Below are 24888 nucleotides of genomic sequence, written 5' to 3' on the forward strand. Positions count from 1 at the left end.
GTTCCTGACTCCAAAGTAGGTATTCAGTTATTTTAGCTTCTTACTTTAACTTTTTTCTAATATCATTTATAGCTACAAACCAGTAAGCACATGCTAGTTCTAGATGCTGTATAGAGCACTTTATGTATTTTATATATAAGTACATATGGAGACACACACACACACACACACACACACACACACACACACACACCTTAAGTGTCACAAATACCCTACCCATTAGATAGGGTTTTTCTTTCCATTAAATAGATAAATTTAGTGAGGTCAGGTAACTCGCTGAGCCAGGATTTAAATTCACATCTTTTTAGTTGTAAAGCCCTTACTCATTTTAGTTTATCATGCTGTCTCTCTACATTTTTGGTTAGAGGTGATTTTGGAATTACCAGGTGTTCTCTTTTACAATGCCCTTGGTGGTGATGGCATCTATAAAACAGTTGATCTTCAAAAACTGATTTCAGTCAGATTACTTCCTCTGAAAACCTACGTGAGGTCTGTTACATGGAAGAGTGTACATACTGGTAACTGTGATAAAGCACCAAAATATTTTTAGGAGTATCAAAGTCCATGGTAGATTGCACCTTTGGTAGTTGTGAGCAGTGAAAGCTCTAGAATCTGGGAGTGGGAGAAAAGCAAGAGAATGAAGAAAAAGGAATAGAAATACATTATGCTTTCATACTCTGCCACTGTACAACCTTCTTGTCCTAAACTTAGCTGTTATTAAAAGTTTGTTAAGAGAGGGAAGCAAACCAAGAGACTTAAATATAGAGAACAAACTGAGGGTTGCTGGAGGGGAGTTGGGTGGGGGCGCATTGGTTAAATGGGTGATGGGCATTAAGGAGGGCCCTTGTTGGGATGAGCACTGGGTGTTACATGTAGGTGATGAATTGCTAAATTCTATTCCTGAAATCATTATTACACTATGTGTAAACTATCATGGATTTAAATTTTTTAAAAGGTAAAAAACAAAACAAAACAAAACATTTAACTGTTCAACACATGAATACATTCTCATTTCAAAATAATAAACATGTATGTTTAATATATGTAAACACATACACATACATTTAGTAAAATATAAAAGCTTTGTATTTCTCGTCTTATCCCTACATATCTGCATAGAAATTTTCTTCCTTAAAAATATGTTATTTGTTAACTTGTAATGGGTATATTATTATATTTAAGTGAATTAATATTTTAAAATTTCTCAGCTTTAATGTCGTATATGGGAAAATATTGATAGATGTAACTCACAGAAACAAAAGGCCTAAATGGAGTTTGAGATCAAATACTTTGAAAACTGCTGCCATCTCTTAAGTCACTTGTAAAGAATATTGTTGTAGACCATAATAATATAGAAAAACTCCCTTGATTTAACAATGTTTATGAGAAAAGCACAACACAAACTCAACAAATATTATTACAATTATGAGACAAAGAATAGAGAACAGTACTGGAGAAAATGTAGTAAAATCAATCTATTAAGGCTATATTTTGAATTATTTCATACTTGTTTTTTCTAAAGGCTTTTATACTGTAAATTAAACTTGTATATGGTGAAAAGTTTGTTAAAACATGAATGGGAATAATATCTCTATTTCAGAAACTCTGTAGTGATGCTCAAGTAAAAGTCTTTGGGAAATGCTGCCAGTTGAAACCTGGAGGAGACAGTTCTTCCTCACTGGATAGTTCTGTGACTTCATCTTCTGATGTAAAGGACCAATGTCCTAAGTACCAAGTAAGATCATTGATGTCATTTATTTATTCATTAATTTACAAATATTTTTGAGTGTCCGTGATGTGTTATGCACCATCCTAGGGATTGCCGTACAATAGGAACTAGTCCTTACCCTCCTGGAGCTTACATTTGTAGCTGTGGAGACAGATAATTAAAGAAGTATGTTTATGCATTTTGATAAATCTCAGGAAAAGTACAGAAAACTATGGTCATAGGTAGCCAGGAGTATTTTCTCCCTTTTATTTACCAGATTTTTTGGGTTATGAGAATAATTTATTTTAGATATCTTTAATTTATTGAAATAATGAAGATTAATATAAAATAATACAATTTGGCTGTAGAATGAAATTAAGTATGATTGGAACTATACACATGCAGAAATGGACATTTTTGTTTTTCAAAAGTAATGTGATTCTTCTTTTAAAATACAAACTTAAACAACATAGTATCTAATAGTAACTTCTCTTTAAATTTGTTATATTTCACATAAGTGTTTGGTTTCATACCAAGTAAATGTCATCTATGTGAATTTATTCATGTCATCCAAGCTTGCATGAATGCATCACAAGTATTTTATATTTAGCGGTACCAAAATGGAATCCTGGGCTTTTAAATTATTTGTAATTAGGTAGTCGTGTTTGGAAGGAAAGTGACCCTTATATGATGTCAATATGACAGTATCTATGAAAGAGCTCTGAAGTTATTAAAATCCAGATATTAAGAGGTAGTACATAATTTCCCCTGTCCACCTTTATTCCTCCAGCTTAAGCATGATACATTAATAAGTTCCTAATTGTGCTATATGCTATGTGACATCATCATACTTATACCAATTTGGATGTTTACTACTTTGATGAATTGTGTAAGCTTGCCTTTCTTCCTAAGATTATGGAGTTGAAAATTAGCACATGGATACAGATTATAGGAACCCTGAAGCATTGAGTGATTGGACTCTTATATTGCATCAATATCTCTAGAGATTTTCTTTAAAAAATTTTATTTTTAAAGTTTATTTATTTATTTTGAGAAGGACAGAGACAGTGTGAGTGGGAGAGGGGCAGCGAGAGGGAGAGAGAGAATCCTAAGCAGGCTCTGTGCTACTACCGCAGAGCCTGATGTGGGGCTTGAATTCACAAAACTGCAAGATCATGACCTGAGCCGAAACCAAGAGTTGGATGCTTAACTGACTGAGCCACCTAGGTGTCCCAAGATTTTCTTTTTTAAGGGACAGATTCCTAGGCTTTGTGCCCAGATATTCTGATAGTAGGCTGAGTATGGTCATGGAACTCTGTTTTTTTAGTAAGAGACATTGAATTATTGTAGCATATAGTTCACTACCCTTGATAAAATGTGATTTCAGGTAACTAGAACATTATCTTTGATTAACACAGATTATGACAGATTAATAACTTCCAACAATGAGTATGTTCAAAAAATTGCCTTTTTAATAAGGGCATTATAAAAAAAAGTATTAAAGTAATAGCACTTTTAAAATTGTAACCTTTATTATAGATTATGTCATATATAAATATGCCAGTGACATTTATGCTGAGTATTCGATATGTATTAGAGCAGGCAAAGAGAACCTTTACTAGCGAACTATATGGTCTGATAAAATTTAAACACCAATTTATTTTTACTGCGTTTTGGTTTCTGAGGTTTCTTTTCTAGTTTAGTATTAAAATCTATAACTGCTTTGATACTTAAATTCATAATAATTTTAGTCAAAATAAGAATGGAGTTAGCCACGTTATAGTGAAAATGAGCTTGTAAGAGAAGGCTCTCACTTCTGTCATTAACCAGAAGCAGTGTAGTTTGCCAAGTAGGGTTGGCATTAATTTTTTTTTTTTTTGGATACGGGTGGAACAGTAGCTGGGGAGGGGAAGTAGGAGGGAGAGAGAGAATCTTAAGCAGCGTGGAGCCCAACGCGGGCGGGGCTCCATCTCACGACTGTGAGATTATGACCTGAGCAGAAATCAGGAGTCAGATGCTATGGACTGAGCCACGCAGGCACCCCTTGCATTGATCTTTTTTTTTTAGGAGAAAAAAAAAAGACCCTCCCATTTGATCATTAAAAAATTATTTGTCTCTGTTTCTAAAATGTTACTTTTAGTACCCAAACCTTTGTGTTTTGAAATAAAAGTTTTTTCTTAACCAAATCCCTAGATGAGTTCTTTTATTAAATAGGTATATCAAAAGTGTTTTTTTCTTTAAACATTAGCTTTTTGTCTTTATTAAAACAAAATTAAGGCTAACACCTAAGAGAGAAAAAATATGTAAGTGAATATATATTTAAAAATAATATGAAATAATTATGATGAAATGGATTGCTATTTGAAGATGTCTCTTTTAAGAAGGTTGACAAATGTAAATACATAGATTTCTTTAATCCAAAATGGGCAGTATATAAGCAAAAGAGTAGAAGAATCACATAAAAATAAAAATAGTGTACAGGTATATTTCCTATCCTCCACATGTAAAATGAGGGTCCTTGTTACTTTATTGTTAATATCAGAAGAGTCTTTTAAGTATTTTCTTAAAACTCCTAATTCTTGATTTTTTTTTTTTTGATTTTTTTTTCAACGTTTATTTATTTTTGGGACAGAGAGAGACAGAGCATGAATGGGGGAGGGGCAGAGAGAGAGGGAGGCACAGAGTCGGAAACAGGCTCCAGGCTCTGAGCCATCAGCCCAGAGCCTGATGCGGGGCTCGAACTCACGGACCGCGAGATCGTGACCTGGCTGAAGTCGGACGCTTAACCGACTGTGCCACCCAGGTGCCCCTCTAATTCTTGATTTTTTATGATAGAATGATTTAATGAAATTTGTGAATAATTATTATCTTAGATAGTTACTTAGGTCCTCTTTCTTATCAGTTTTATTATATAACTACAAGTTAGGAATTACATTTTTCCTAGGGATTATTTTCTTCACTGGATGACAGGTCTGAAGGTAGGCCATCTAGGTATGATATTTAGGGTTCAAGATGGCTTTAGAGATCAAGGTATCCTTATCTTTCTACTTACCCAGAGTTAATGTGTTAAATTGTTAAATTGTTGCTCTGCGTTCCTAATATGGTATCTCCATCTCCAGTGACTTTCATTTATATCTCATGCATATAAATGTATAAATTGTGAAAGCTGCAACTCCAGCCATTAGTTTAACCCTCGAAATGTAGAAACCAACTCTAAATTTGTCTTTTTTTTAATTAAAAAAATCTTTTATTTATTTTTGAGAGAGAGAAAGAGAGAGAGAGTGTAAGTGGGGAAGGAACAGAGAGAGAGAGGGAGACAAAGAATATGAAACAGGCTCTAGATTCCAAGCTGTCAGCACAGAGCCTGACATAGGGCTTGAACCCATGAACTGAGAGATCATAACCTGAGCTGAAGTTGGATGCCCAACTAACTGAGCCACCCAGGCACCCCTAAATTTGTCTTTAAGGGAGGATGTGAAATGCAGTTGTTTTTTCTTTTTTTTCAGTTGGGCACATTGCTGCCCTGAAACACATTAGACTTCAAAAAATAAGGAATAAGATATTTCAGGGGGTAATTAGTGATATTTACCACAGTATCTAATTAGTGATGAAATGGATGATAATTAAAGACAGAATGATGGAAAGGAATAACTTTTAATTGGAGTTCTTTGAGAATGAGATATTCTCATGTTTTAAATAAGTTCTTTTAAAAAAATACAAAGTAGAGGTAAATTACCGTGTTTGTGAATATCTCTTTTGTACAGTAGGAGTGGTGAAAACTGTTCTGCATGTTCAGTGAATTCTGTTTCTTATTGTCTGTCCTGGAGAAACATTGCATATGCACAAGATGTGGTTAAGAATGTTCATTTAAGGGGCACCTGGGTGGCTCACTTGAGTTGGCTAAGTGTCTGACTCTTGATCTCAGCTCAGGTCACGATCTCATGGTTTGTGGGATCAAGCTCCATGTCAGTCTCTGTGCTGACCCTGTGGAGCCTGCTTGGGATTCTCTGTCTCTCCCTCTCTGCCCCTCCCCCTGCCTGCCTCCCTCCCTCTCTCTCTCTCTCTCTCTGTATCTTTCTCAAAAATAACTAAACTTAAAAAAAAAAAAAAGAATGTTCATTTAAGCAATATTGTAATAGCAAAAACCTGGAAGTAACCTAAAGAGCCCATCAGTAAGGGGAACTGTGGTATTTTCATACAGTAGAATACTATGCAGCTGTTCAAAAGGAATCTTTGTATAACCGTATAGTTAGATGTGTAAGGCATTGTGAAATGGAGAAAATCAAGCTATAGAACAGTGTATACAGTGTAGTATCACTTAAAAAAATCATTATGTAGCAGCGCCTGGATGGCTCAGTCGGTTAAGCATCCGACTTCAGCTCAGGTCATGATCTCTGGGTTTGTGAGTTCGAGCACTGCATCGGGCTCTGTGCTGACAGCTCAGAGCCTGGAGCCTGCTTCGGATTCTGTGTCTCCCCATCTCTTGGCCCCTCCCATGCTCATGCTCTGCCTCACTCTGCTTCTCAATAATAAATAAACGTTAAAAAAAAAAAAAAACCATTATGTAGAATAACTATAGCAAAGCAATTGTCAATAAAATTCAGTATTGGAAATAGTCATAAGGTTTGACATTCTGCAATTTGATTAATGTTATTGTTGTTTTTTTAGGGTTCCCGGTGCTCTTCTGATGCCAATATGCTTGGAGAGATGATGTTTGGCTCGGTAGCAATGAGCTACAAAGGATCTACCTTAAAAATTCATCAGATCCGGTGAGGGCTTTTCTGATTTTTCATTATCCATGTTAGAATATGTAATTTTTAAACATGAGAGAATTTCATATAGTCTTCATGCAGATTGAGCATGTCAGATACTCAGTTTATGATATTTTGTGGGGTTCATGCTATTTCATGACTGTTGTAACTATACAGTGAAATGTCTGTCACTTACATATTTTGATTTATAATAAATTGAGAAGTTCCTTGTCTTAGTTTTGATCTCTTTCTTTCTTTCTTTTTCTTCATAGTTCCCCTCCACAGCTTATGCTTAGCAAAGTTTTTACTGCACGGACTGGCAGCAGTATCTGTGGAAGTCTCAATACGTAAGTGATTATGAATGCAGGGAGAATTAATTATTTAGGATGTGCAAAGTAGGGAAACGAACAGGGTATTCTCGGGGTTGCAGCTTAAATTGAGATTTTCTTCTACTCCTTAAGTTTGAAATTTCACAGAAGCCAGCCTTTTTTCTTCCAGCTTTATTGAGATATAATTGACATGTAACACTGTATAAATTTAATGTGTACAGCACATTGGTTTGATACTTTCATATATTGGAAAATGATTACCACCATAGCATTAGCTAACTAATACTTCCATGCTGTCACAATTACTATTTCTTTTTTGTGGTAAGAACAGCTATGATTTAACCTCTTAGCAATTTTCAAGTATAACAGATACAGTATTATTAGCTATAATCAGCATGGTTATCTAATCAGGTGGTTAACTGAAGTTTATAACTTTTGACTATTATCTCCTCATTTCCTCCACTCTCAGCCCCTGATAACCACCACTCTTCTTTGTTTTTCTGTGTCCAATTTTTTTATATTCCACATAGAAGTGATATCATATGGTGTTTGTCTTTCTCTGTCTGACTTATTTCACTTCTCATAATGCCCTTAAGATTCATTTATGTTGTTGCAAATGGCAGGATTTCCTTCTTTCTCGTGGCTGAATAATATTCCATTTTTTGTGTGAGTGCATGCATGCATGCGTGTGTGTTGTGTATGTGTATGACATCCATTCATCTGTTGTCTCCATTTATTGACTGTTGTCACTAATGCCACATTGAACACCTGAGTGCAGATATGCCTGTGAGATCTTCATTTCAGTTCCTTTGGATATATACCAAGGAAGTGGGATTGCTGGATCATACGGTAGTTCTGTTTTTTTTGAAGAACCTTCATACTGTTTTCAAGTGGCTATATCAATATATGTTCCCACCAAAAGTGCATAAGGGTTTCCTTTTCTCCATATCCTGGCCACCACTTGATTATCTCTTGTCTTTTTGATGTTAGCTATTGTAATATGTATGAGGTGATACCTTGTTGTGGTTTGATTTGCCTTTGCTTGATGATTAGTGATGTTGAGCACCTTTTCATATACCTCTTGGCTATTTGTCAGATGCCTTCTTTGGAAAACTGTCTAGTCAGTTCTTCTGAATATTCAGAGGAAGTTACTACTTTTTTAGTCAGGTTGTTTGTTTTTTGCTCTTGATTTGTATGAGCTCTTTATATATTTTGGATATTAACCCTTTAACAGATACATGATTTGCAAATATTTTTACCATTCCATAGATTGCCTTTTCATTTTGTCAATTGATTATTTGCTGTGCAGAAGCTTTTTAGTTTCATGTAGTCACATTTACTTATTGTTGCTTTTGTTGCTTGTGCTTTTCTTTTTATGCCATGTCCAGGAAATTGCTGCTACAATCAATGTCAAGGGAGCTTTTTCCCTATGGTTTCTTTTAGGAGATTTGCAGTTTGGAAGTCTTATGTTTATGTCTTTAATCAATTTTGAGTTCATTTTTGTGAATGGTGTAAGATAGGGTTCTAATTTCATTCATCTGCATGTAGTTACCCAGTTTCCCATAATCATTTACTGAAGGTACTCTCCTTCTTTTGTTAAGTGTTCTTTATATGCGGGTTTTTTTTTTCTGGGCTTTTGATTTTGTTCCATTGTTTTCTGTGTCTATTTTTCTGCCAGTACTATACTGTTTTGATTACTTTAGCTTTGTAGTATAGTTTGAAATCAGGAAATATGATGCCTCTGGCTTTGTTCTTTTTCTCAGGATCTCTTTGACTTTTCAGGGTCTTTTGTACATACAAATTTTAGGATTGTTTTCTTATTTCTATGAAAAATGCCATTGGAATTTTGATAAGACTTGCATTGAATCTATAGATGATTGTGGATAATATGCACATTTTAATAATATTTGTTCTTCCAACCTACTTTTTTGACTTTTTTTTCTTTTCGTGGAAAGATGTTGTGTTTTGTCAAATGCTTTTTCTGCATCTATTGAGATGATCATATGATTTTTATGTTTCATTCTTTTAATGTGGTAATTCTCATTTATTGCCTGGCATTTATTGAAGCATCCTTGCATCCCAGGGATAAATCCCACTTGATCATATTGAATGATCCTTTTAATGTTCTGTTGAATTTGGTTTCCTAATATTTTGTTCAGAATTTTTGCATCTATAATCATCAGGAAAAGTGATCTGTAATTTTCTTATAATGTCCTGGCCTTGGTGTCAGGATCATGCTGTCCTTGTAAGATGAGCCAGGGAATACTCCTTCTTTGATTTCTGGAAGAGTTTGAAAAGAATTGACATCAATTCTTTATATGTTTGGTAGAATTTACCAAGGAAACCATCTGGTCCTTGGCATTTCTCTGTTAGGAGGTTTTTGATCAATGACTGATTCTATCTTCTTGTTACTGGTCTTTTGAGATTTTTTATTTCTTCATGATTTAGTCTTGGTAGGTTGTATATTCAGTCTTGGGATTTATCCATTTTTTATAGGTTACGCATTTTGTTAGCATGTAATTGTTGATAAGTAGTTTCATGATCCCTTTTTATTTGATGTCAGTGTAATGTCTCTTTCATATCTGGTTTCATTTATTTGAGTCCTCTCTCTCTCTCTCTCTCTCTCTCTCTCTCTCTTTTTTTTTTTTTTTTGAGTTAGTCTGGCTAAAGGTTTGTTGATTTTGTCTCTTTAGAAAACTAGCCCTTAGTTAAACTGATCTTTAAATTTTTTTTTTTGTTCTCTTTCATATATTTCCCGTCTGATCTTTATTTACTTCCTAACTTTGGGCTTTTTTTCTGGGTTTTTGAGGTGTAAATCAAGGTTATTTGAGATATTTCTAGCTTCTTACTGAAAGCATTTATCACTATAACTGCCCTCTTTTAAGTCCTTTTGCAGCACTTCTAACAAGTTTTGATATGCTGTGCTTCCATTTTTATTTGTTTCAGAGTATTTTTTTAATTTACTTTTTGATTTCTTCTTTGACCCATTAGTTGTTCAGGAGCATGTTTTTTAATCTCCCCATATTCTGAATTTTTCAGCTTTCCCTGTGGATAGACTGTTTTATCTGTATCTATATTTATATATCTGTTTGGTTCCATTTAGCCTAAGGTATGGTTCACGTCCAAAATTTCTTTGTTGATTTTCTGTCTGGATGAACTATTTGTTGTTGAAAGTAGTCCTTTACTAATCATTGCATCATTGTCTCTTCCGATCTGTTAGTATTTGGCAAATGAATCTGTTTAGGTTCTCTGGTGTTGAGTGCGTGATTGTTATATGTTGTGTCTTCTTGATGAATTGTTCCTTTTATCATTATATGACCATTTTTGTCTCCTGTTACTCTTTTTAGCTTAAAGTCTTCTTTCTGATATAAGTATAGCTATTCCTGCTTTTTTCTGATTTCCATTTACCTGGAGTATCTTATTCTATCCCTTTATATCGAGCTTATATCATCCTTAAAACTGAAGTGAGTCTCTGGCTTGTTTTTCATTCATTGAGCCACTCTGTATGGAGTCCAGATTACTTCTCATTTTAGTTTAGTTGAAGAATAGGAAATGTACTTTCTCTTTTCTCTAATTTGCTTCTAGAAGCTATATCTGGAAATGTTGACTGCATTTCCATGTTAGGATGAGATACTGATTTTCCGTTCTGTAGTGCCATGCTGAGTTAGCACCTGTATGTTGTGGTCTTTAGTTTTCAGGTCCCCTGTAGAATTAACTCTGCAATCAGGACTGGCCTAGGTAAGCCGTGGTGGAGTTCAAGGATACTACAAGTTGTTAATGCCAGGATTAGGGTAGTGAACCTGGTATGTCTTATGCAAATACCTTCTCTCATTCTTTTGGTTGCCTTTTAGTTTTGCTGCTTGTTTCCGTCACTGTGCAGAAGCTTTGTATCTCGATGAGGTCCCAGTAGTTCATTTTTGCTTTTATTCCCTTTGCTTCCGGAGACATGTCAAGGAAGAAGTTGTTGCAGCTGAAGTCAAAGAGGTTGCTGCCTTTTTTTTCCTCTAGGATTTTGATGGTTTCCTGTCTCACATTTAGGATTTTCATCTAATTTGAATTTATTTTTCTGTATAGTGTAAGAAAGTGGTCCAGTTTCATTCTTCTGTATGTCCCTGTCCAGTTTTACCAACACCATTTGCTGAAGAGACTGTCTTTTTTCCATTGGATACTCTTTCCTGCTTTGTGGAAGATTAGTTGGCCGTGTATTGTGGGTCTTTTTCTGGGTTCTCTATTCTGTTCCATTGATGTGAAAAGATGCTCAACATCACTCATCATTAGGGAAATACAAATCAAAACCATAATGAGATACCATCTCACACCTGTCAGAATGGCTAAAATTAATTCAGGAAACAACAGATGTTGTCAAGGATGCAGAGAAAGGGGAACCCTTTTGTACTGTTGGTAGGAATGCAAACTGGTGCAGCCACTGTGGAAAACAGTATGGAGGTTCCTCAAAAAATTAAAAATAGACCTACCCTACGACCCAGCAATTGTACTGCTAGCAATCTATGCAAAGGATACAAAAGTGCTGATTTGAAGGGACATAGGCACCCCGATGTTTATAGCAGCACTATCAACAGTAGCTAAATCACAGAAGAAGCCCAAATGTCCATCAGCTGACAGATGGATAATGAAGATGTGGTGCGCGCGCGCGCGCGCACACACACACACACACACACACACACAGAGGAATATTACTCAGTATTGAAAAAGAATGGAATCTTGCCATTTGCAACAATGTGGATGGAACTAGAGGGTATTATGCTAAGTGAAATAAGAGAAGGACAGATATTATGATTTCACTCATATGTGGAATTTGAGAAACATGACAGATGAACATAGGGGAAGGGAAGGAAAAATAAGATAAAAACAGAGGGAAGCAAGCCATAAGAGACTCTTAAATACAGAGAACAAACTTGGGGTTGCTGGAGGGGAGTTGGGTGAGTGGGGGCATGGGCTAAAAGGGTGATGGGCATTAAGGAGGGCACTTTTTGGGGAGAGCACTGGGTGTCATATGTAAGAGATGAATCACTAGGTTCTTTTACTCCTGAAGCCAAGACTACACTGTATGTTAACTAACTTGGATTAAAAAAAAAATGGAATAGTAAAGCTGAAACAGAGGCACATATGATATCAGATTCTTGGACTACCTGCCAGACCTAGTAAATGAAGAACTGGGGCTAGGATGAGATGTTAGTGGACCACAGTGATGGATTCTGCAGGGACCATATCAGAACTCTGGCTAGCAAGGGTCTGAGGGATACCCAAAGTCAGAAGCAACAGGAGGTAGTAAGGAGTTTACTCAAAACTAGAAAAATTCTCAAAAGATTCCATTAATTGTAAATGTTCCTAAAGACTTTTCAGGTGTTTTATTAGCTAAGGTTCTAATACCTGTAGCTCTTTATTAGCTTTTCTTTTAGGAAGGAAGGAAAAGGAAAGATGTATTTCACTGTATTTTGGATGCTTAAAAAATACTGATGATAAAAGTGCTAATTTTTAAGAATTAAACACTAAAGTAGAAATTAGAGATCCTGTATTGGAATCACTGATTTTAGCTGTAGTCTTCTCATTTTCTTCATGTTTTCTAATTGTTTATTGATGGTTCTTAGGACAGATACTTTGTACTAAAAGCATAAAGTAATTTTATTTCTATTATTCTGAGTAATTTATGGACAGGAGTAATACAGTTCATTTATAATGTGTGAACTGAAGATATTTTTTGTATATTTGGTGGATTCTTTTTCCTTTTTTGTCTTTTTTTCCTGCCAGAAGTTTCAAAACTAATGTCAGGTCCAAGATATGAGGGGAAACTTTACAATTTAAATTTGGGTCAGTAATCTTTTTCTGTAAAGGCCTTAATAGTAAATAATTTTAGCTTTGTAGGCCAGACAGTATGTCTGGTTTCTTAGCTCTACCATTGTAACATTAAAACAGCCATACACAGTACATATATGAATGGGCATGGCTGTGTTCCAGTAAAACTTTATTTACAAAAACAGGCAGCAGGCTGGATTTAGCCCTCAGTGTATAGTTTGCCAACCCCTGATCTAAATGATTAGGTACTTTATAGTCCTATTGTGAATACTTAAAACTTAAAAAACTGTTAGACGCTTTAAATTTCATTGTATAAAATGAATTTGCAGTTTATTGTTTCTCTTCCCTTAGGCTGCAAGACAGTCTTGAATTCATCAATCAAGACAACAGTACATTGAAGGCTGATAGTAACACAGTTATTAATGGACTACTTGGAAATATAGGTAAATTATTCCTTTGGTTTTATAAGTTTTAAATAAGGTTAACACTATAACAGGGATTTGCACTTACTTCTTAATAATGTAGATCTTTTATAAGACCACAGAGTTTGACATACTAGAAGTGGAAAAGGCATTTAAATTGCAAATATGTATAACATTTGTATTATTTGAAAACATAATTTTTATATATTTGAATATTTATTTTGTATATGAAAAAAGAAAACTTAAAGATATATCTGATTATCTGATTTGTTTTTTGTTTTTAACTTTGATGCATCTTTGAAAGGCACTGTTACTGATATAAAAAGTCTTTACCAGCTTTTTGGAATATTTCAGCTGAGGAAGACTATTATTATACTTTGTCCCTTGTCTCTTCCCTAACCATAGAAGTAATTTTAAAATGGTGCTCATTTTGTGACCTGAATTCACATAAATGGGCAGATATTCAAATGTGATGTTCCTTAAGAGATTTATTAAAGTAACAGCTTATTTAATAATTCAGATAGTTGATTGTTATTGTTATTTAGTTTCAACAGACTGTTCCTAAAATTTCTTGCCATTTGTTTTACCCTAGAAAGCTCATCTGAGTTGCTGCTGACCATATTTCTGGTGCATAAAATATTATAGTATCCCAGAATGTGGACAGCATTTAGACTAGGAGAAATATTTCTCTTACTCTCTATTTAGTGAGAATTTTTATTTGGAATTAATTTTAATAAATATTAGTTATATATATAAGTAGAAATGTTTTTCTTCCAACTTGAACTGTATTGTATTCTATTATTTTTCATAATTCCTGTTTATTCAAATGAGCAACCATTTATTTAGCACATAGTATGGGCTAGTTACAGTGAAAGACATGTACTTTAGAAAGTTTGCATATTTTTTAGAAAGATGGAGTAGTTCTGCTTTTTCTTAACTCACTTGATTATTTTATTGGTTTTAAGAAAGTAAAAATGTGACAGGGAAATAAATGAATCTTTTTTCCTTATGATTTGACACTTTTCAAAGCTTAAGATGTTAATTAAAAGCTGTTTATTTTAATAATACAAATCTATTATCACTTATAAATGGTAAAGTACCTTATAGATGCTAGATATACTCATCTTCTGTTTTAACGTAGGATAGGAAATTAATCCATTTAACAAAGTATAGACTTTAAATAATGAGTGACTTTAACTTGCACATTTATAATTGTGAATTAAGGATATTTGAGGACCATCTCTTATTTTCTTTACATTTTTAGTTAATCAACAAATACTTATCAAGCACCTATTACCTGCTAAGGACTCTGCTAGGCCCTAAGGATACAGTGGTAAACCAGACACAATTCCTGCCTCAACGTATTTGGTAATTATAGTTAGTGGGAATCACACAAATAATACAACAATTACAGTGTACTACAGTTAATTTTTGGACATGTTAAAGAGCACGTGTGGTAGAAATGAGGAGAAGTACCTAATTCAGTCCTAGAGAGTCCCAGAAGATTTCCTTGAAGAAGTGAGACTTAACCTTGAAGGATTAGCCTTATGTTTAGATAGAAATGTTCTAGGAAAAAGCATAATAGTATTTGCAAAGGCCTAGGAGCAAGAGATGATGGCATGAAGAAATAATGTGTATAAATCAGTGTTGATGGAGCCAAGAATAGGAGTAAAGGAGATTAAATCAAGAAGTAGGAGGTAGATCACAGAAGGCACTGTGGGACTTACTGAGCAATTTGGATATAGGTTGTAAGCAGTTGGGTAGCAGTGAGGGTATGTATGTTAGTTTGGGTGCTCCACCTGTTTTTTAACAGGTACCAAGACATGATTAAATATGCAAGGATATTATTAGGGGAAATGACTATGTGAGAGAAAAAGAGGAAGGAAGTGGGAAAGGTTGAGAAAGCCCTCAGATTGTGATACAAATGTTGACCCCAAATGAAAGAGAATAGAAGATTAAATGGAAGTGTCCTATCCCACCATGCAATCCAAGGAAGGTTTGGTAAGGCCATTGACAAGTCTTTGAGTCAAAGTTTGGTGTCAAAAGTGACCCATGTATTGCCAAAATGTGCCTGTCTTACTATTCCTCCTGTGTTCAGTTACTGACTAGGAGCAGCCTATGGGATATGTGGCCTTGCTCAAACATCACAATAGATTTCAGAATGCAGTAGCTTGAGGTACTTAGTCAATTATAGTCCTTATAGCTGGAGGTCTTTGCAATGTATTCTCAAGGCCACCACAGAGGAGTTGTCAGGATATATAAATATGATTGGATTAGATTTATATCTGTAAGAGTATTGATTGCAGTGGGAAAGGATTCAAGTGAACCAATGGGATTGAAGAAAAGATCTATATAAGAAGGCTGCTTATGATAATCCAAGTGACAGAGAAGGAGACCTAGAGTAAGATTGTGCCAGTGAGGTAGAGTGTTTTTGAGGGGTTCATTATGGGAAATAGAGTGGATAGGACTTGACTTGGTGATTAGATGGAGTGGGGGAGGAAAAAGGAGGAAGCAAGGGTGGCACTTTGCTATCTGGTTGTATAAATGCTTGGGTATTAGTGCCATTTATTGGGAGAATCAGAAGAAATTAAGAATTGGTGATTTTAGGTTTAGGTATATTGGAATGGAGGTATTGGTTGAGTGTTCAAGTAAAGATATCCATTATGGTTAGTTAGTTAGTAGATGTAGTGGTAGATGCTGTAACATAAAAATCCATGGGTGTATAATAACTTTAAAGCAATAGAGGTTTTTTTTCAGCCATGTGGAGTTCTAAAGGGTGTTCATCATTGATTAACAGTTTTTCTGCAAGCAATGTTTTAGAGTTCCTTCTTTCTTAGAATTCTGCCTTCTTCATTGTGTGGTTTCCAAGGTTGTGCTCAGCTGCACTAAGCCAGTGGAAAGGAATTGAGAATGGAAAAGGCACTCGATTTCATAATTAACCTCAGCCTGAATGTGACATACATCAGTTTTGTTGACATTCCATTAGTGGTAACTAATCACATGGCCTCACATACGTATAAGGAGATTTGAGAAATATGATCCCTAGCTGGGCAGCTGCTTCCCACAAACTACTTGATACAGTAGAAGGGAGAACACAGTTCTTTGTTAGACAGTTAGCTGTGTCTGCCATGAATTATGAATCATTAACATGTAAATGGTAAGTAAAAGCATGAGAATGAATGAGATGACCTAGGAACTGTTAAAGAATGAGAAGGCAAGATTGTTGAAGATGAAACCCTGGGAAATGCTGAGTTAAAGACAGAGTAGGTGAAGAGAAACACATAAAGAAGATTAAGAAAAAAACTTAGTATGTTATCATTGTAAATTGTGAGGGGAAAGTTCAAAGTGTAATTTAACATCACATATGCTATAAAGTAATATAAGATAGTATGGACTGCATTAATCAATAAGAAGGCTTTTAGTGGCCTACTGGAGCAGTTTCAGTGGGGAGAATAGAAGCCAGAGTTGAGGAGAGACTCAGAGGTTAGACTTTTTTTCCAAGATTTAATTAGTGACTCTTTCTGATCTCAAGACCCCTTTACACACTTAGAAATTATTGAGGACCACAGAGAGTTTTTGTTTTTGTGGGTTACGTTTGTTGATATATACTGTATTAAAAATTGAAACGATTTTTAAACATTTATTAATTTATTAAAAAATACTAACATCCTTTTTCATGTTAATGTAAATATGTTGTGAAATGATTATTTTCCAAGTAAAATTAATGAAGAACAGTGGCATTGTTTTACATTTTTGCAAATCTCTTTAATTTCTGGCTTAATAGAATATTGCCTGTATTCTCCTATCTGCTTCAACGTTCATTCTTTTGTAATATGTTGTTTTAGTTGAAGTGTATTAAGAAAATCTAGTTTTACACAGACTCCCTGAAAGGTTGCAGGGACCCAAGGAGTCCTTAGGCCACATTTTAAGAACTATTGAACTATTATATAGGATTAGATATATGGAGAGAATAATTTTGTCTGTGTTTAAATGTTGATGGAATAGATTATAAGGAGGGTAAGGTTAGAGATAGAAGTGGTACTTACTTGGTAAAGCAAGGTTTTTGAAGGTACTATCTGACATAGAAGAATTTGCTTTGGAAGGGAGGGAGGAGCTTCCCAGGATTTTTCACTGAATAAGTTCCTAGCACACAGTAAGATTTGAATAATGTTTCCTGTTGTTACTGCACTGGCATCAAGGAGGCAGGTGGGTCAGTGTTTGATTAAGTTTGGAGATAAGGGGGTAGGAAAGGAAGAGTTCCTGTCTGGTGAAATCTGTGTGTGTGCACACATACGCATCTGCATCTGCATACTTGTGAGAGACGAAGTCGCATATCCTGAGAGTAAGGAAGGAGGTGCTAGGTAGAGAAGGAGTTTAAAGACATTAGGTAAGTTTTGAAGTGACTAGAGAAGGATTGCCTTCACATGCACTATAATTTTAGAAATTTTTGTTATAGAAAAATATCTATTAGCAAATTTGAAAAATACATTTGTTTCTTTTTAGAACAGAAAGCCCCCTATTCTTTCCTAGGTAAACCTCCTAGGTGACTCTTTAGGCCATCTTGATTAACCATAACAGGTGACTCAGCTGCTTGCTTCCCGGCTATAATGTTGCCCCTTTGGGGTCTTTAGACACTGTTATCTTCGTTTGGTCCAGTGTGTGGCGGCCATGCTTTGTGGACAGCTGGGAGTCTGGCCCTAATGGGTGCGTTGGTGTTCCTCCTTCCATTGTGGCTGACCCTTGGGTTAGGAACTTTGGTTTCTTCCAAAGTTAGTTACTTTGTAGCTTTACTAGGTTAGGGAAAAACAAGTTTCATACCTGTTTTGCCAGTAAATCTCTTTTCTGCTTTGTTGTATGTTGTGTTCTCTTTCTTCAGCCAAGCACTTAGGTGGTTTTCTCCTTATGACAGTGGCAGAATGCTGTAGTCTTAAAACTGACTTTTTAAAAGATAAATTTATTTGGCAAATATCACATTTTATAGATAATGTTACTGTGCTTTTTTGAATCTTTAAACCATTGTTTTAGGTTAGAAAAGGTTGAACATTTAAAAAACTTACCTTGTATAGTGGAAGGTTATTTTTATTATTATATATACAGATTTATTAGTAAACAGGCATGAAATTGTTACGTTTGACATCAGCTGTGACCAGAAGAAAACCATCCTGTTTCGAAGAAGGGAACCCTGTTTGAATTATTCTTACTTAGTTTAAAAGTTTCCATCCATATCTCTTGCTGTGCGTTTGTGCTGCCTAAGCTCACCCTTTATTCCTGACGCTTTATGGCTTCTCTAACAGCCTTCTTTCATATGTATTTTACGTTTTTGCCATGTAGGTCTTTCACAGTTCTGCAGCCCCAGGCGGGCATTCTCTGAACAGGGTCCGCTCCGCCTGATCAGGAGCGCCTCTTTCTTTGCAGGTTTGCGATGTGCTGTGTGGGTAGACTAGTTGGTGTGCCCCAGTGGCTAGAATCTGTAGTTTAGCTGTGGAAACAAGAGAGTAGATAAATGCATTTGGGGAGGGTGTAGTTAAGAAAACATTTTTGAGCTGAGAACTTAATTCCTTTTCGCTGAATATGTTCTTAAAAGTTTCCAGAAACTTTCAGCTATCAGTGGAATTGACATTTTCATGAAACTTTAGTTTGTTATTTCATATCTCATTATGTAATAAAGATTTTAACTTTAGAATCCTAAACCAAATTTTACTATGAACATTATTTCTTATAATAACAGCTAGAATTTCTAATTTGACACTCTCTTGTTTCCATGGTTGAGTAGCTTTTGTACTCATAGTTCACCGATTGCAGAAAATATCCTATCTTATTATTTTAAAATTTCTGATCTACATTATTTCATAAGAACGATTTTTCTTGGAGCTAAGATTTAGATGAACAAGCACCATTATATTGATCTGTAAAAGGTGTATGTGAGTGTATTTGTTTATATCATTACATTGATGATTATAGTGTATGTTCATGCCTCTGTATTCAGGGAGTTGTATCTGACTTCTTGTTTTAATTAATATTTATATTCCTTATAAATATGAGGCAGGAACAGTACAAATTTATTACAGAAAATTTGTAAAATAGGCAAAAAAATATATATTAGCCATTGTGTCAGCTAGAATTAATCTTTACAAAAAACAAAATTGGGATCATACTATTCCAGTTGTTTTCTTAAAATTTTTATTATGAAGAAATTTTAAACATACATTAATATAGGCAGAATAGTAAAGCAAACCATTGTATACCCATCACTTACTGCCAGGACCATCATTCTTATTGTTTAGTAGCATGCTTTTTGGTCATTTAATAGTGTATTGTGAATATCTTCCTTTTAGTCTTCCTTTGCTTGTTTAGATACTGCATCATTTTCATATTATATTTCAAATCTTCACATAGATCTCAAAGCTTGTTCAACTGAGTACTAGCTCTTGGTGTTGGGTTTGTGCCATGCTATTGAAAATTATAAAGGAATGCAATAAGATAAGCATGATTTCATTTGCTATATACAAGGAACGGCGTCACCCTGAATAGCAGTATGTGTTATAACTGACAGTTTTGTCTTAATTCACAGTTCACAGCAATCCAATGGACATGCCTGGAAGAGAGCTGAATGAAGACAGAGACAGTGGCATAGCACGCTCTGGTAATGCCATGTTTATGTATCAGTCTAGTTTTTTTTTGAGATCACTATTAGCATTGATTTTTATTTTTGCCTTTATCATCCAATTTAATGCACATAGTTTGTTAGTGTTGAGATTAACCTTATAAGAGAATTGTGGCAACAGAGAGAAATATTTTTATTTTGTTTTGTTTTGTTTTATTATTAATTTATTTATTTTTAGAGAGAAAGAGTGCGCGAGCTGGGGAGAGGGGCAGATGGAGGGAGAATGCCAAGCAGGGTCCACACTCAGCATGGAGCCTGATGTGGGGCTCAGTCCCACAGCCCTGGGTTCATGACCTGAGCTGAAATCAAGAGTTGGGTGATCAACTAACTGAGCCACCCAGACGCCCTGAGAAATACTTTAAATTTAGAATTTTCATGTTTACTGTGACATGTACCTGGTGGAGTACCACCGGAATGAATGCACATTGGTTTAGGCTTAGCCAGTACACGAAAAAAAATATTAATCAAGAGACTCCTTAAATAGCATAGTAGAGGGGCGCCTGGGTGGCGCAGTCGGTTAAGCGTCCGACTTCAGCCAGGTCACGATCTCGCGGTCCGTGAGTTCGAGCCCCGCGTCGGGCTCTGGGCTGATGGCTCAGAGCCTGGAGCCTGTTTCCGATTCTGTGTCTCCCTCTCTCTCTGCCCCTCCCCTGTTCATGCTCTGTCTCTCTCTGTCCCAAAAATAAATAAACGTTGAAAAAAAAATTTTTTTTAAAATAGCATAGTAGAAAAAATACATTTGCTCATATCTGCTTGCTGTTAACTAGAGTTTTAAGTTTCAGACTGTCTCTTGCCCAGAAAAGCTTAGGCATTTTGAACAATACTATACATACTGTTTTCAAATATGGACTGACAAACTTCGGTCTGACAAACTTTTATTGCAATATGTTAGAGATGAAAAAAAAAAGAAAGCTCACATTCTACCTTTGAGGATCACAGAATCTACTGAGAAAGGAGTCAGGAAAATTGTCCTACATTGTGTGATATGTTCTGTGATAGACCTGAGCAAAGAGGTTTGGAGAATGGGAACGTAACTTAGCCTGGGCCAGCAGCAGGGGGCCAGTAATGCTTTGCAGAGGGATAATACTTGAGTTGTATCTTGAGAAGTGGGAGTTACCCAGCCTAAGGCATGATATAAATAAGGGCTTTCCAGGTAAAAGGAAAAGTGTTTGTCAGGTCCCAGAGTTAGAATAAATGAAAGGAGTATCTTAGGCTTGCATTATTGTAAGGTATGGGAAACTTTATTCACTGTAGTCTGTCCCTATGAGCTGTCACATTATACGGTTTTGCTGTCTAAATTGTTTATAATTCAGTTTTGAGTATAGATGGGAAGTCCAAACTTACCAATATTATAATCCCTAGGTATGAATTAGAATAACATGGTTTCCAAAAAAAAAAATAAAGTTCACACAACTGAACTCTACTCTGAGACTCTTATGAAGCCTAGAGAAAGGTTTATTTATGCAACTATATTTGAAAAACACAACAAAATGAAAAACTCAATACCTCTTCTGACAGACAGCTAGAGTTGAGGACCGCTTCTTTAATATGAAAAATCTTCATCTTTCAAATAATCTCACCTTTCCTTTCTTTCTTTCTTTCTTTCTTTCTTTCTTTCTTTCTTTCTTTCTTTCTTTCTTTCTTTTTTGGACAGAAAGTAGGATTTCTTGGTGGGCATGAATAGGAAGAGGGCAATACCAAGTTTTTCTTGAGTGCAGACCCTACCATTTGTCCAAGGGGCTATGATTAGGGATATATTTGATCCCATAGCCATCTGGGATGAGCCACTTTTCAGCCAGCTACCATGCCTTCAAATTCACCTGCATTAAACTTAGTAAAGTCCAACTTCTTGGAAATGCGGATCTTCTGGTGGCCAGAGAACTTGAACTTGGCCCCTTGTAGGACCTCATTCACATGCTCCTTGTTCTGCAGCTTGGTACGATGGACATGATGGCTTGGCCAGTGTGGACCCTGTCCATTCTGCCCAGGGGCTTTCGAAAGGCACTCCATATACCTGTCTGGAGCTTAGATTGTAGCTAGCATGATCACCCTTCTTTTCTAATTGAGTTTTTTATTTTTGTTCTTGGGAACTAATCTAGAGTATATTTTCTTTTAATACTCATTGCTTCTGTGTAATCTAGAGATTTTAGTTTTCTCTACTGTGGCAGGAATTTGGTTCTTATTTTATCCAGGTTTCAGAGGTGATAAATTAATTTCTACACTTCATTTTCTTTAGTTTAAATTGAAGGACCAGGCTGGATTGATCTGTAAGACTTGTTCAAGCATTAAATTCACATACTCCTTTTAAATTAATTGTGTATTTTCTTCTTTTCCCAAAGTAGGGTTATTTTTAATACCAGCATTTATTAACACATAGCTCTTCCAAATTTAGGTTAGCATTTGATTTTTCATTGAAGCCATACCCAAGTTAGTTATACATACCCAATCTAGACTAGAAAGTTTTAGAATACAATGATAAAAATGTGGTCTTTTGAAGAAAGTAGTTTAGAATTAATGCATTGATGGTTCAGATAGTTGTATGGCACATAAAGTTCTTGATCATTAAATTTGTTAGTGAGAATTGAAATGAACAGATCTTCATAATGACAGTCTTAGTTTTCACTCCTGATGTCCAAAATAATATATCATCTGATGTGTACCTTTTTTTTTTTATTTTTTTTTTTCCAACGTTTATTTATTTTTGGGACAGAGAGAGACAGAGCATGAACGGGGGAGGGGCAGAGAGAGAGGGAGACACAGAATCGGAAACAGGCTCCAGGCTCTGAGCCATCAGCCCAGAGCCCGACGCGGGGCTCGAACTCCCGGACCGCGAGATCGTGACCTGGCTGAAGTCAGACGCTTAACCGACTGCGCCACCCAGGCGCCCCTGATGTGTACCTTTTTATAGATGATAATAATACTTGGCAGTTTTTGATTACCTTACAAATTTTTAGCGTGTGGTTGTAATCATGAAGATAGGAATATAAAATCTTGCCAAACAAATGCAAGCTCTTAATGTCTTTTCCTCTCTGGAGCCAGTATAGAGAAGGGGAGGATTCATAGCCTTAGGAAAAATGAAGGGTTGTAGCTTTTGGCACTTTTTGGAAAGAGAGGTTTGGGAAGACAATAAACCTCACAGTTAGGGGATTGCAGCAATTATAATCATAATGGGTTCTGTTAGAATGTGTCTGTCACCCCTTAGAATGCTCCAGAGAGCAGTCCATAGGATTACTCTTTGGAGCTTATTAGGTATAGTCCTGACTGTTATTAAAAGTGGCCAAACTGGGCATCTGGGTGGCTCAGTGCATTAAGCTTTTGATTCTTGATTTCAGCTCAGGTCATGGTATCATAGTTTTTGGGTTTGAGCCCAATGTCTGGTTCTGTGCTGATAGTGTGGAGCCTACTTGGGATTATTTCTCCCTCTCTCTCTGTCCCTCCCCTGCTGGTGTGTACTTGAGGGCTCTCTCTCTCTCTCTCTTTCTCTCCCTGGGAAAAAAAAAAAAAGTTGCCAAGCATTCAGAAGCTTGACTACCTGTACACAAGCAAATCATGAGTACTGTTGACCCTTCAATAACGCAAGGGTTAGGGGCACCAACCCTCTCCTCTAGCCCTGCACAGTAAGAAAACTTTTGACTCCCTAAAAAAATAATAGCCTTACCAATAACATAAATAGTCAATTATCATATATTTTAAATATTATATGTATTATATACTATATTTTTATAATAAAAAAGCTAGAGGAAAGAACATTTTATTAAGAAAATTAAAAAGAAGAGAAAATACATTTATAATACTATACTATATTTATTGAAAAGAAAATGTATAAGTGGACCTGCACATTTCAAACCCATGTTGTTCAAGGATCAGTAGTATTTTTATTTTATTTTTATTGAAGTATAGTTTTAAGTATAGTTGTAATACACAATGTTGCATCCATTGCATCCATTTCAGGTGTACAACATAGTGATTTGACAACTCTAGATGTTACACCATGCTTACCACAAGTGTGGCTACCATCTATCACCATTCAATACTGTTACAGTACCATTGACTTTATTCCCTATGCTGTCCGTTTTATCCTTGTGACTTACTCATTTCATAACTGGAAGCTTGTATCTCCCACTCCTCTTTACCCAAATTGCCCTTCCTATCCAACAGCCTCCCTCTGGCAACCATCACTTTGTTCTCTGTGTTAATGCGTCTCTTTCTGCCTTTTGTTTTTTTAGATTCCACATGTAAGTGAAGTCTTCTGGTATTTGTCTTTCTGTGCCTGACTTATTTCACTTAGCATAATACCATCTAGGTCCATCCACATTGTCGCAGATGACAAGATCTTACTCTTTTGTATGGTTGAGCAATATTGTATGCATCTTACTTGTTCATTCATCTTTTGATGGACACTTGGGTTGCTTTTATATCTTGGCTATTGTAAATAGTGCTGCTCCTAAACTTAGGAGTGCCTATTTTTAAATTAGTGTTTTTGTTTTCTTTGAGTAAATACCCAGTGGTAGAATTAACTGGATCATATGGTATTTCTGTTTTTAGTTTTCTAAGGAGCCTCCATACTGTTTTCCATAGTGGCTGTACCAGTTTGCTTTCCCATTACATGACAGTTCTTTTCTCTCCATATCCTTGTCAACCCTTGTTATTTCTTATCTTTTTGTTTCTAGCCATTGTGACAGGTATAAGGTGATGTGCTTTTAAAAGACATCATTAAATGACATTCAGGCACATATTTTCAAATAAAACTTTTGTTCTTAAAATCTGTCTGCTGCATTAAAACTGAATCGTATCAAACCAGCAATTGCACTACTAGGTATTTACCCAAAGAATATAAAAATACTAATTCAAAGGGATACTTGCATGTTTATACAATTTACAATGCATGTTTATAGCAGCATTACCTACAATAGCCAAATTATGGAAACAGCCCAAGTATACATCAACTGATAAATGGATACAATATGTGGTGTGTGTGTGTGTGTGTGTGTGTGTGTGTGTATACACATACAATGGGATATTATTCAGCCATAAAAAAAAAATGAAATCTTGTCATTTGCAAAGACATGGATGGAGCTAGAGAGTATGCTATGTGAAGTAAGTTAGAGAAAGATCAGTATCATTTGATTTCACTCATATGTGGAATTTAAGAAACAAAACAAGTGAACAAGAAGGGAAAAAAAGGGAGAAAAGCAAACCA

At 35.5% G+C, this 24888-nt stretch overlaps 1 protein-coding gene across 3 annotated transcripts in view; it reads left to right on the top strand.

Annotated features, from left to right (window-relative positions):
• Window positions 1–24888, top strand: part of FNIP1 (folliculin interacting protein 1) — a 150876-nt gene that overhangs the window by 81854 nt on the left and 44134 nt on the right. For 2 of the 3 annotated variants that reach the window (XM_025923609.2, XM_086704742.1), the window contains 6 exons: window positions 1601–1735; window positions 6377–6477; window positions 6732–6806; window positions 12954–13045; window positions 18356–18439; window positions 19596–19667. In XM_025923609.2, the coding sequence (XP_025779394.1) occupies window positions 1601–1735; window positions 6377–6477; window positions 6732–6806; window positions 12954–13045; window positions 18356–18439; window positions 19596–19667 (559 nt within the window). The remainder of the gene's footprint in view (window positions 1–1600; window positions 1736–6376; window positions 6478–6731; window positions 6807–12953; window positions 13046–18355; window positions 18440–19595; window positions 19668–24888) is intronic. The other variant, XM_025923610.2, reaches the window with a different exon arrangement.

This window comes from Puma concolor, chromosome A1, assembly GCF_028749965.1.
Source record: "Puma concolor isolate L17-30 chromosome A1, mPumCon1.1.hap2, whole genome shotgun sequence".
Taxonomy (NCBI): Eukaryota; Metazoa; Chordata; class Mammalia; order Carnivora; family Felidae; genus Puma; species Puma concolor.